The 13,632-nt window shown below is 40.1% G+C and overlaps 1 protein-coding gene across 1 annotated transcript; it reads left to right on the top strand.

The window, feature by feature from the left end:
* The first annotated feature begins 341 nt into the window (after nucleotides 1-341).
* LOC115139006 (delta-1-pyrroline-5-carboxylate dehydrogenase, mitochondrial-like) lies at nucleotides 342-10,468 on the top strand. The gene is made up of 15 exons (XM_065000720.1): nucleotides 342-1,543; nucleotides 3,418-3,511; nucleotides 3,649-3,741; nucleotides 4,260-4,307; nucleotides 4,407-4,562; nucleotides 4,796-4,945; nucleotides 5,098-5,172; nucleotides 5,304-5,491; nucleotides 5,624-5,697; nucleotides 6,901-7,097; nucleotides 7,290-7,337; nucleotides 7,466-7,618; nucleotides 9,156-9,277; nucleotides 9,445-9,563; nucleotides 9,793-10,468. The coding sequence occupies exons 1-15, from the start codon at nucleotides 1,503-1,505 to the stop codon at nucleotides 9,903-9,905; spliced, it is 1,671 nt and encodes a 556-aa protein (XP_064856792.1). The 5' UTR covers nucleotides 342-1,502; the 3' UTR covers nucleotides 9,906-10,468.
* The last annotated feature ends 3,164 nt before the right edge of the window (nucleotides 10,469-13,632 follow it).

The raw sequence follows: 13,632 nt of genomic DNA, 5'->3' as shown, positions 1-13,632 counted from the left end.
TCAGGCTGTAACACAACAAAATGTGGATTAATTCAAGGGGTATGAATATATTTTTATGGCACTGTAGATATACTGAAAAATATATATAAACACAACATGGAATAGTTTCAAAGACTTTGCTGAGTTCCAGTTCATATAAGGAAATCAGTCAATTTAAACAAATGAATTAGGCCCTAATCTATGGATTTCACGATTGGGAATACAGATATCCATCTGTTGGTCACAGATACCGTTAAAAAGGGGCGTGGATAAGACAACCAGCCTGTAGCTGGTTTGCCTCATGCAGCGCGACGCAGCTCCTTTGCATATAGTTGATCAGAGGCGGTTGATTGTGGCCTGTGGAATGTTGTCCCACGCCTCTTCAATGGTTGTGCGAAATTGCTGGATATTGGTGGGAACTGGAACACGCTGTTGTACACGTCAATCCAGGGCAGGCTCAAAGGGATCCCATGCAGGCTCAAAGGGTGATATGTCTGGTGAGTGGGCAGGCCATGGAAGAACTGGGACATTTTCAGCTTCCAGGAATTGTCTACCGATCCTTGCGATATTGGGCCGTGCATTATCTTGCTGAAACATGAGATGATGGTGGCGGATGAATGGCACGACAATGGGCCTCAGGATCTGGTCACCGTATCTCTGTGCATTCAAATTGCCATTGATAAAATGCAGTTGTGTTAGTTATCAGTAGTTTATGCCTGACCTTACCATAACCCCACCGCCACCATGGGGCTCTCTGTTCACAACGTTGACACCATACACCAGGTCTGCAGTTGTGACGCCGGTTGGAACATTTCTGGAATCCTTTATTTCAGCTCATGAAACATGGAACCAACACTTATCTGTTGCGTTTATATTTTTGTTCCGTGTAGATAGAAAAGTGAGGCAGCAACAGTAGTCTATACATTCTCTGACAGTTACATTCGTCACAATGAAAGTAATTTAGGTTACATGGGAAAATCAGTAATTGTGCAAAAGATAAGCGGGACATTACATCAAAGAGAAACATATGCTCCGTCGAAAATATAATTTCTCAATTCAGAAATGACAGCCCTATACTGTGATTGGCTGGAGATGTCTTCTTAGTGCTGATTGGCCACTCGCAGACTCGCCCTCTTTGCCTCCAGTAAATTTCATTATGAAAATGTGAGGTGTGTTTAGCAATACTTCTTTCTTTGAAATATTAACAAGTACAATTTCAAAAGTTTCACAGTGTAAATATTAAGATTAAATTATGTAATTTCTGTATAGATAAAATACTGTAAATTACTGTGACAATTTAGACGCAAGTGTGGTAATATAATGAATGTGGCCTCCCTATGGAATATTGGTACGGGCCGAATCCTCTGAACTCGCTATACGTGCAACAGGTAGGCTACTCAAGATATCAAACAGCTTCAATGTATCTTATCAGTTTTGATACATTGTATCGGTTGCCTGAAGTGGTCTGAAGTGGTGTTTTTATTAGATTGTCCTTTTTCTCTCTACATATTTTCCATTGGAACATGCTGCGTGTGAGATCTGCATTCTACCAGTCTTGGAGGGGGTACGTATTTTTACATTAACATACACGAGACTTTAACTCGTGGTTACTCTTCGTAACCAAGCTAATGTAATTTGCATTATTTTGGTAGCTAATAGTACATTTCCAATGTCAAGGCCAAGCAAAATAAGTTTAAATAAGTTATTTATGATTTTGTGTCTTCTGATTACCATGATTCCATGCCGCATGAGTAAAGTTAACAGTTCACAGAAATCAGAAAGTGAATGATACACCATGGGCACATAGAGCTAGAAAGAGAACTCCTCTTTTTATCTGTTCTATTATAGCGTCTGTGACAGCATGGGCAGCGCCATTGAGGCTACATCTATTTTAAAGGGGTCAATTTCCCTCTTCATTGGATGATTGCTGCACACCCATAGCAAACCCCACCCATAGCAAACCCCACCCATAGCAAACCCGACCTATAGCAAACCCCACCCATAGCAAACCCCACCCATAGCAAACCCGACCTATAGCAAACCCCATCCATAGGAAACTCCACCCAGTTGACTTCTTAAAAATGGTGGAAGCCCTCCATGGCAATGTTCATGCTAAAATGGTTATATCCATGATGAATCCTCTATCTATCTCTATGACAGTAGACTTGGGCTAAAAACCTGAAGTGGCACTGGCAACTGGTGTTATGCAAGAAATCAAATGGACAGAAGGAACCTGTATGGGCAAGCCAGCTGCATGAATGTTTATTTATGCAGTTACCCTTGGTAAAACATTATAGCCATATTTAGAATCTCTTTAGAGGTCTGACTTTTCTGTTGGGTGAGGAAGATCAATAAACTGTATGAAGGCTGTGTTGTTGTACACCAGGTCACCCATTGACAGAGAACCATCTGTGTAGATGTGGGAAGGCAGTTGACTAATCATATTTCATCAATTCCATGTGTCAGGGGAGTTGAGGGTGTTTTTTAATATTTGAATATGAGCCCCTGTCTACCCAGTTAGACACTCTGACCTTCACTGACTATTTAAACTAGAGCAGTTAATCATTTTTTTGAGGCAGTGCATGCACGATCACCAGACGTTTGGCAGTTTTCTAACTTTTCCACAAAGAAATTAGACACAGACAGCCGTGTTCACCCCGACACACAGAGAGTAGTGAAATATCAAATAAGCATGAATTGCTTATTGCAATTGCTTGCTGCTGTTAGGTGTGTCTGGCTTTTTATAGTTTTTACTGATGCAAGATGGTCCCATCTTTTATGCACGACTTGCATTTTTTAAGCCTTTATGCGATAACAACTGGTCATAACAGAATAACTGATTGTGAGATTACTTCAAGTTACTTATTCCAGCTGACAGAAGACTGCAGCTTGAGAAAATCTATCAGGAAAGAGGCAGGACAGAACCAACTCTGAGGTGCACCTGTATAAAAAGACAGTTCAATATTGTGGCAGGGTAGCCTAGTGGTTAGAGCGTTGGACTAGGAACCGGAAGGTTGCAAGTTCAAACCCCCAGCTGACAAGGTACAAATCTGTCGTTCTGCTCCTGAACAGGCAGTTAACCCCCTAGGCCGTCTTTGAAAATAAGAATTTGTTCTTAACTGACTTGATTAAATAAAGGTTAAAAAAATTGATTTTTATTTTATTTTTTAAATCGCACCAAGACCACAATCTACATGGCCAGTAAAGTCTTATTCAGGTCAACAGAATTTGGACTTGCCTCAAAATGAACTGAATGGCATTCATTATTTTCCATAACCAGAGCTGTAATACATTGATGAACAAATGCTTCACTTTGCACCATGAGGATGAGTCTCAGATTGTGGGATATAATGTATGTGGGGGATGTCTGCTGCTGCGTATATGTCCGCCTTCACTTAGTGTGCATCTGTCTATCCTAATGTGTGTCTCTCTGTGCAGCTTCAGGACCTTCCCCTGTGCAGCTGTTGAGGTGAAGAATGAGCCCATCCTGGGATTCAACGAGGGCAGTCCAGAGAAGGCCGAGCTGCAGAAGGTGCGTGCACACACAATCATACACAGCACACACTCTCAAGCAAATAACCACCGCATGCACCATTCCATATGCACCTTTATGACCTACAAGGTCATCTCTATAAAATATGAGACTCAATAAGGTTGTGTGTGTGATAGGCCCTGGATGACCTGAAGGGGAAGACAGAGGAGATTCCCTGTGTGGTTGGAGATGAACATGTGTGGACCAAAGACATCAGATACCAGCTATCTGTGAGTGGAGTGAACAGCATGTCCCTAATCTGAGCAAACTATTGCTCCATGCTGCCTGCAAATATGGGAGCCTGGATACTGAAGCTCTCACTTTTACCCTCACACTGCTGCTCAGATACACAGCATACTGCCTAATCCAAATGGAAACTTTCAGGCCTGTGAAGTTAAACTGGAAATTACTGTAATAATGTTTTGTTATCAGCTGTGTTATTAGTTTTCTATAATATCCATCATAAACCAACATACTATCTGTGCTGGGGGCCTGCCTGTGGAGTCTGTAGTCCCGTATCGCTCATTTGGTAGTGCATGGTGCTTGCAATGCCAGGTTTGTGGGTTTCATTCCCACGGGGGACCAGTATGAAAATGTATGCACTCACTAATGTAAGTTGCTCTGGATAAGGTGTCTGCTAAATTAGTCAAATGTAAATTTTGACCAATACCACACTGTCTTTAAATGTTATTTCCTGAAGCTATTATTACCTATAAATCAATGTAATTCTTTATTTTATTTTTGAAAGCCCTTCAACCACTCTCACAAACTGGCCAAGTTTTGCTATGCTGACAAGGTAAACTAAGATTACAATTCTTCTGTTTTTATTCATCAGACATTCACCTAGATTTACATAACCTGACTGGATGGTGTTGTCTCGGTATGATTGATACAGGAGCTGCTCAACAAGGCTATCTTGGCCTCTGTGGCGGCAAGGAGAGAATGGGACCTGAAACCCATCCAGGACCGAGCCCAGGTCCTCTTTAAGGCTGCCGACATCATCAGTGGACCTAAGAGAGCTGAGATTCTGGCCAAAACCATGATCGGCCAGGTACAGTGAAATACTATATTTAGTCTACATGTTGTTTTAATAATCTTATAATTGTATGGCTGAATATCAAGTGGATATTCATCCCCTCAGTGTTTTTTTTTTTTCGTGACTGGGAACACATTCTCATTTACAGCAATGACCTGGGGAATAGTTACATAAAGGTTACAGGGGAGAGGAGGGTGGATGAATGAGCCAATTGAATGAGCACATTTTTTCCCTGATTTATTTTCTAGGGTAAAACAGTGGTGCAGGCAGAGATTGATGCAGCTGCAGAGCTAATAGACTTCTTCCGGTTCAATGCGAAGCACGCTGTTGAACTGGAGAGCCAGCAGCCCCTGGACAGTGACGGTAGCACCAACACCATGCTCTACCGTGGGCTGGAGGTGAGCACTCTCTGGTCCTAGCATCATCTAAACTTGATAATAGTCACAGATAAAAGCCTTTATACTTGGGGATATGTTAGGATGGATTTTCTAGAACTCATATTTTCCAGGAGTTGTTGTTGTTAACACCTTTTATTTCCCTTTAACTACAGGGTTTCATAGCTGCTGTTGCCCCATTTAACTTCACTGCAATTGGTGGAAACCTGGCAGGTACACCTGCTCTCATGGTAAGTGTTCCCCTACAAACAACAATACCCAAATTGTCCTTATAGTTCTAATACATTTCACATTTAGATGCTGATGTATGTTGTTGGTTATAGTCTGAACTGGACTTTCTTTGTTTGCCTGTGTTTTTCAGGGTAATGTAGTTCTGTGGAAGCCTAGTGACACAGCCATGTCAGCTAGCTACGCCGTCTACAATGTCCTCCGGGATTCAGGGTTGCCCCCCAACATCATCCAGTTTGTGCCGGCTGATGGACCAGTATTTGGAGACACCATCACCTCCTCTGAACACCTTGCTGGCATCAACTTCACTGGCAGTGTCCCGTATGCGTTTATCTCTACATGTTAAAGCATACCTAAAACTGATTTCCACTTTTGGTACATAATACCAAATCTATACCACACTGTTTTTAGTTAACAACCCTGGAGTCTCTTAACAACCCAGTTCTGTTTCAGTACCTTCAAGCGCCTGTGGAAACAGGTGGCCCAGAACCTGGATGTCTACAAGAATTTTCCTCGGGTGGCAGGAGGTGGGTTGGACCAATAGAGAAACCATAGAGATAAATGCTGTACACCAGCACACTGTCAAGTTATTAAACATATTAAACATGAGAATATTGACTTCATACTCCTCTTATATCTACACTCCCCTCCAAATGTATTTGGACAGTGAAGCTCAAATTTGTACATTTGGCTCTATACTGCAGTATTTTGGATTTGAGATCAAATGTTTCATTAGGTGACAATACAGAAAGTCACATTTTATTTGAGGTTATTTTCATACGTATCTGTTTTACCGTTTCTAAATGAAATCACTTTGTGTCTAGTCCCCCCATTTTTTAAATTTTTTTTTTCATTAGTATTTTTACAAATTCACTTATAGTGTATTAAAGTAGTCAAAAGTTTTGTCCCATGTTACTAGCACGCAATGACTACATCAAGCTTGTGACTCTACAAACTTGTTGGATGCATTTGCAGTTTGTTTTGGTTGTTTTTAAGATGATGTTTTGCCAATAGGAGCTAAATGGTGAATAATGTATTGTCATTTTGGAGTCACTTTTATTGTAAATAAGAATATAATATGTTTCTCAACACTTCTACATTAATGTGGATGCAACCATGGATAATCATGAATGATGAGAGGTTAGCATTTTTGGGGGGAGGGTGGGTTATGATCTTTGTTCCTCTGTAATTTTCTCATCATTATTCACTATTCATTCATAATTATTTGTAATTTTTATTTACAATAAAAGTTACTCCAAAATGATACTACGTTATTCACCATTGAGTTCCTATTGGGCAAAACATAAATAGAAAAACAACCAAAACAAATTGTAAATGCATTCAACAAGTTTATAGAGTCACAAGCTTGATGTAGTCATGGCGTGCTGTGAAATATGGGACCAAATACAAAATATTTGAGTTTAATACACTGTGATTTTGTCTAAATATTTATGAAAAAAATAACTTATTCAAATGTGAGGACTAGATGCATGAAGTGCTTTCATTTTTAAATGGTAGGACAGATACTGTATGTTTAAAAATGTCTTCAAATAAAAGGTGACATTCAGTACTCTTGTCTCATTCAAAACATTTGATCTCAAATCCAAAAAGCTGGAGAATAGAGCCACGTGTTCTCATTTTAACTTCACTGTCCAAATAAATACGAAGGGGAGTGTATATCATTCGTTGGAAACTGCCTCACCGACATCCTCCTCTGCCATACCTTTCAGAATGCGGTGGTAAGAACTTCCATTTTGTGCACAAGTCAGCAGATGTACAGAGTGTGGTGACAGGGACCATCCGCTCAGCATTTGAGTATGGAGGGCAGAAGTGCTCGGCCTGCTCCAGGATGTATGTACCAGACTCTCTTTGGCCCCAGATCAAACAGGGGCTCCTGGACATCCACAAGCAGCTCAAAGTGGGAGACGTAAGTGTACAACTGACCTTAGCTTCTAGGACTGTTTCATCAGTCACTTTGGCACAATGGTTATTTTGGTGGGAATAGTTAGACAGTTGACGTGTGCTCCAATAGGAGATATTTAAAAGTGTTTAAGTTTTTACTGTAGGTGTTAATTTGATATCAGGTTGTTATAATGGTCTCCATGATTCCCCTGTCCAGCCCGTGGAGGACTGGAGTACATTCTTCTCTGCTGTGATTGATGACAAGGTACAGTACTGTGAGATTTGCCACTCTGGATGCTTGATCAGAAGCAGCTATATTACTTCTGATCAAGAGTTATTTTATTTTCAAGATTATTTTAGTGACTCTTTATATATTGTTTATTTTTGTCTCAGTCCTTTGCTCGTATTAAGAAGTGGTTGGACCATGCCAAGTCTTCCCCTAAGTTGAACATTATTGCTGGAGGCCACTGTAATGACAAGAAGGGTTACTTTGTGGAGCCCACCATCATTGAGAGCACAGACCCACAAGAAGCCATCATGGCCGAGGTAAGACTCGATATTCTTGATAAGTAGTTATTGTTGATCACCTCTTTACTCACCACTGTTACTTCGTACTGTGATTCTAGTTTTAACCATGTATGTTCTCACTACTTTAAACCAACCTTCAAGTGGTATACCAGACATGCATACATGTCATAATCACATGAGAGACAGTCAGTTGAGTCTGAATTGCTGAAACTGACTTTATTCTAGCTTGTTAGATATGGTTGTTTTATGAAGAAAAGAAGCAGGATTATTTTTTCAGTTTTAACTGAGATGCCTGCGATCAGGCTCAGGGCCAAGTGCTTGGATTACTCACATAAACATGTATACAGGGATGTAATGGACACAATGTTTGTTTAACCAAAGCCATGCTTCACACACTAAACCCCAAGGCATTTTTAACTCAAACTTCTAGTAAGTTGAACTCAAAGTCAATGAAAAGTCATTATTAATTCAAATGTTTGTGGTACTCAACTGAGTTAACAAATCAACATGAAAAAATAATAATAATAATGATAACAAATTAACTTTTTTCCCAGCATGCTCTACGTCAGGTTGATTTTATTTTTATATCTGTGTTTTTGCATGTACATTGAGTGGTTGATTTAATCTTATGCTACACAAAGATAAATAACTAAACTAATCAAATCATTTAGTTAGATTTCTTGCACCTGTTAATGAAATGGTTGTTCCAGATTAAATGGTTTATGTAGTCTCCTCAAACTGCTTCTAACCCTGGCAGTCACTATGAATGCAGGATGCGGGAGAATAAACATTTCAACTGTTGGATATCCTAACTCTGGCTGGATTCCAATAGGAATTACACATCACCTTGGATGCCAACATAATGTGAATTGTGGTTAGGGTTGTAAAATTCTGGTACATTTCCCAGGTTTTCCAGAAATCCGGTTTGGAAGACTCCTGGATATCCTTCAACCAGGATTTTTTTTTAAATCTGGGAATTTGGGAAAGTTACTGGAATTTTGCACCACACTTTCAGGCCTGATGTGGCCTGTAAACCATTAATTTTAGGCCACTGCATTAGGGTAAAGCTAAGCCTCAAAATTAGGCCTTATGAGATCTGTATTGTCATAAAGAGTTAATTATAATGATAATATTTGCCTAGGAACTCACTTGGAGAAAGACACAGGACAGAAAATGAACGAATTCAACTATCAACAACAAATAGTGTCATGGGTGGTAACACTACAATTCACTCAAAGGCAAGGCACACTGGGAAATTATATTGGAGGTGTGTTCAAGCTGATACAACTCAGTTCTGGACCCCCTACAGGGTCATAGTGACTCTTTCGGTATGAGTAATGACTACAAAATCACTGTAGGTAACTGTACTCAAATATATTAAGTGCAACCGGTTTCCTCAAGTTTTTAGTAATGACAGCACTTTGGGGTTTAAAGTGCACTCTGCTTCACAAATGGGGGGCTAGTCCTCCTTGCTTCCTTGTAATTGTGATTGCTCAGTTAATATGGAACTTTATAACAACTCTGTTATAACTCGGTTCTGGGTTAACTCCTGTAGGAAATCTTTGGGCCAGTTCTGTCTGTCTATGTTTACCCTGAGAACGACTACCTGGAAGTTCTCCACCTGATAGACAACACATCACCATATGCCCTGACAGGAGCTGTCTTTGCTCTCGATAAGTACGTTCCATTACTTCAGCTGGTTTGCAATGGAGTGTCAGTATTGATGAAATAAAGAACATAATATGGTTTTATATACAAATATATGATGAATGCAAAGCCAACTTTGATCAGCTTATTGATAATAGATGTTGCTTCCTAACCCTTTAGTAATGTTTTTGTTCCAGGAATGTTGTGAATGAGGCAGCCAAAGCCTTGCGGAACGCTGCAGGAAATTACTATGTTAATGACAAGTCCACTGGCTCTATTGTCGCCCAGCAACCATTTGGTGGCGCCAGAGCTTCAGGTACCAATCCACAGCCCGCACACCAATCCACAGCCCGCACACCAATCCACAGCCCGCACACCAATCCACAGCTCATTGATATCCATGTGACTGCTAACAGTTGTATAAATCAGGACTTTTCATTACTCCTGGTTAGCTCTCTATGTCTGACATGGATACTTCTGTCAAATGGGTACATCATCTTTATTGATATCAATAATACCTAAAACATGAACTTTTGTCTGCAAAGGTACTAATGACAAACCTGGTGGTCCTCACTACGTACTGAGATGGACGTCCCCACAGGTGGTCAAGGCCACCCACGTCCCGCTCCGAGAATGGAAGTACCCCTATATGGGTTAAAAAGACAGTACTCTACCCCTTCCTCCCCGACCTAGGCCTCCCTCATCCAATCCTAGTTCTGTAGAGGAATCTGTGGACAATGAAATGAAGAGAACAATCCTCTCCTTACTCATCCACGTTTTGTCCCTTTTTGCCCTTATATGTATGCACTGAATCTGTACACAAGTACGAATGTAATTATTAGCTGTTCTAAATTGAAAGGGGGAGCAACAGTGCCCCTCTCTGGCACTTCATGAGATCAGCAGGAGCTGCAGCTGCTAGCTGTACAGAAGAATGACAATATGACAATACGTCCCGTGGATCCACAGACATAGTAAAACTGTGTGGTCTACCATGGATTCCACAGACTTGTAATAATCAATCATCTGTTTTTTTAATCAAATGGCTGCTATGTGCTTCTGAGCCTCTGTTTTACCATCTCAGTACTGACTGGTCCTGAGATGTAGGCTACTCACTGTTAGGTTGTCTCCGCCTGTTCTGTCCTGAGGAAAGTATTCAAAGAGTTGTTAAGCATCAAATACTTTACGAAACTGACTCTATGTTATAAAAATTAACTGACCGTCTATCATCTTAACATCCTTTGACAAAAACAATAACACTGAGTTCCGACCATGAATATTTCATGACAGCTAAAGTTCAAGTATCAAAATGTTTATAATTTTAAGTGTTTTTGATGGCAAAAAAAGATGGAAAAATAGTTATCTTCCTTTTTTGGTGCTAAGAAAGTCCTTACTAACAGTCCTTAACCTTAACTCAGTTCCTCGCTGTGTTATGATTGATTTGCTGTATTGTCACACTAATACTCAACCTCCTGACTGTCTCTGATAGGAAAGGTGATGTACTTGACTTGTTACACTTGAGCTATGGCTGGTCCTACAGGATGTGGCTATGATCACATGTATTTATAAAGCTCTCAGCATATGTCACAAAGTGCTTATACAGAAACCCAGCCTAAAACCCCAAAGAGCAAGCAATACAGATATAAAGTACAGTAGCTAAGAAAAACTCCCTAGAGAGGACCAAGGCTCTGAGGGGTGGCCACTCTTCTGGCTGTTCTGGGTGGAGATTTATAATAGTACATGGCCAGATCGTTCTTGAATATGTTCAAACGAGAGGGTCGAAAACAGCATGTCCTGGACAAGGTAGCACGTCCGGTAAACAGGTCAAGGTTCCATTGCCACATGCAAACAGCAGAAAGTGGATCAGCAGCACGACCAGTTGGACCAGGACAGCCAGGAGTCGTCATGCCAGGTAGTCCTGAGGCATGGGCCTCTGGGAGGGGGGAGAGAAAGAGAGACATTGAGACTGCGCATGACAGCCTGCTCTCATAGACTAAACGTAACATACTAAAAGTACATCCGGGACACTCAAATTAGTATGATATTTTATGTTTGGTATGGTTATGTGAGGAAAATACCAAAAGTAGGGTGTTTGGTCAGGCATATAACGTAAATGTCTAGCAATCCAAAGGTTGCAAGTTCGAATCTCATCACAGACAACTTTCGCATTTTACTTTTCAACTACTTACAACTTTTTATAACTTTTGCAACTACTAGCATGTTATGTAACCCTTGACCCTTTTTAGCTAACCCTAACCCTTTAACAGAACTCCTAAACTTAACCCTAACCCCTATCCTAGCTAACATTAGCCACCTAGCTAGAATTTGTAACATATTATACGTTTTGAAAATTCATAACATATTGTACGTTTTGCAACTTCGTTACATAATCATACAAAATGGGTGATGGACATCCACAAATTAATACATACCATACGAAACGTAACATACTAACTGGAGTATCTTGGATTTCCGTTAAGGATATTACAAAATGCTCTGAGACCTGGTTGAGCATGAGGGTGCTGTTACCTTTTTACTTAAACCCCACTTTGCCATCAGTCATGTTTACCTCAGCAACCGCGCACACTTACTGTTCTTTTCCAATTGTGGAATATTTTACTGAGCGTTTGCAAAAATATATGTAAGTGCTAATTGCTTCATGTGATTGCTCAGTCTCAATTTTAATTTCATGCCATCTTTATCGTTTTGAAAACAATTTCAGGGGGATATATTTTGATAAAATGTATTTTGTATTTTTAATATTTTTGTGCCTGTATTGGTAATAATAGAGATTGACCTTTATTAAATTTGTAAGAATGGTCATTAAATTATTTCAGAAAGTATATTAACCTTTTGTGTTTAATGTCATATTTTTGTTTCTGAATGTGGCTTGCTTTAATCCATACTCTGTTGTTATTGTGACAGCTGATGGTGTTTCTCTAGTTTCTAACCTCTTCTAAATATTGTAAAGTTGAGCTACATACTTCTTGTACAATTGGTTTCTTCTGCATCCATCGATACCAACCATTAATCTGTGTGATTAACGGGGGCTGAGCTAGGGCGGTGTTTGTGAGACTAGGGCGGATCCCGAAGGAGGCTGGGTCTTTTTACAAAAATGTCTGTAGAGTCCTAATGGTTTGAGCTACAAAATCATATAAGGGATCTATGAGAAGTTGGGACTCTAACAAATACACACATGTGACATATGTTTTCCTCTATGACGCTCACAAGCTACACAAGGGTCGTTAGAAGGTAAGGGGCTCTTCTACATAGATCATTGGAAATCCCAGGACATAGTGTCTATAATACCGTAATAAGCTCACATTGTTGCTGTCACAAACACTAACTCCACACAGTTGTCACTGACTAGTTCAATAGTAATTTCCCACTGAGAAAACAATTTCTGTACTTACAGCATTCATATAAATTCATTTTTCTGGTTTTGCTTTGGTGGACATAAAAATAAAAAACATTTGTCAAAACTCATGAATGCAACTAATTTATCAATTTGTTTTGTGTTCAACTTGTAGCCCTGGTTGTCCTGAAAATAAGATGGTCAAACACTTCATTGTGAGGCTAAATATAAGGGCTGGACATGCAGATAAATGAAAACCAAGTTTTGCTGGGGTCTTGGGACTGATAGGGTTAACCAATTTGACAAGATTTCAAATGTGTACCTGCCCAGAGTGAACTGGGAATGCTGTCCTACACTGAGGTGTCAAAGTACAAAGCCAAGGTTTTTACTTCCTGTCAGGACGTTTGAGTATGTGCTAGTATCTCTACCTCATCCCTCACGCTGTGATGTGTTTATAGTGCCACACTCCTGTCACTTCAAAGTCAGATGGGAGGAGACATCCTTACCGTGCCTTTGGCACACTCCCATCCTTCAAACTGTTGGAAGTTAGTGCTGTATGTTTAGACACGGGAAAGAGCACTGCCTGGCAGCACAGGAAGTTGGTGGCACCTTAATTGGGGAGGACAGGCTCATGATAATGGCTGGACCAGAATTAGTGGAATGCCATTCCATTCGCTCCGATCCAGCCATTATTATGAGCCATTCTACCCTCAGCAGCCTCCTACCTGACAGACACCAAATGTCTGGATATATAGGCTCAAAGAACCTGCTGTCTATTTATTTATACTCAACTTTCTCATTGCAACTTTTTCCACTGTTATGAATCCTAATGGAATCAGACAACCAAGCCAATGTGCAGGCAGGAATAGGCAATGGTGCTCATTAACTAAAGGGAAATTGAAAGAAACATATCTAGACAAACTAAATATTCAAACTGGTCACTGGCAAATTTGTAACTCATTAGTTGAACATTTCTAAAACATCTGTAGGGGGAATACAAATTACGTGTTACTATTCCTATTGAAAGAAGTCT

This window comes from Oncorhynchus nerka, linkage group LG2 (genome assembly GCF_034236695.1).
Source record: "Oncorhynchus nerka isolate Pitt River linkage group LG2, Oner_Uvic_2.0, whole genome shotgun sequence".
Lineage (NCBI taxonomy): Eukaryota > Metazoa > Chordata > Actinopteri > Salmoniformes > Salmonidae > Oncorhynchus > Oncorhynchus nerka.
The sequence above is the reverse complement of the archived record's forward strand: the minus strand, read 5'-3'. Positions and strand labels throughout refer to the sequence as shown.

Bases quoted from the DNA above. Each gene is read 5' to 3' on its own strand.
- LOC115139006 (XM_065000720.1), top strand. From the start codon at position 1,503: ATGCTGCGTGTGAGATCTGCATTCTACCAGTCTTGGAGGGG. The intron at 3,512-3,648 runs GTGCGTGCACAC...TGTGTGTGATAG, and splicing joins AGAAGGCCGAGCTGCAGAAG to GCCCTGGATGACCTGAAGGG. The intron at 5,698-6,900 runs GTGGGTTGGACC...CATACCTTTCAG, and splicing joins TTTTCCTCGGGTGGCAGGAG to AATGCGGTGGTAAGAACTTC.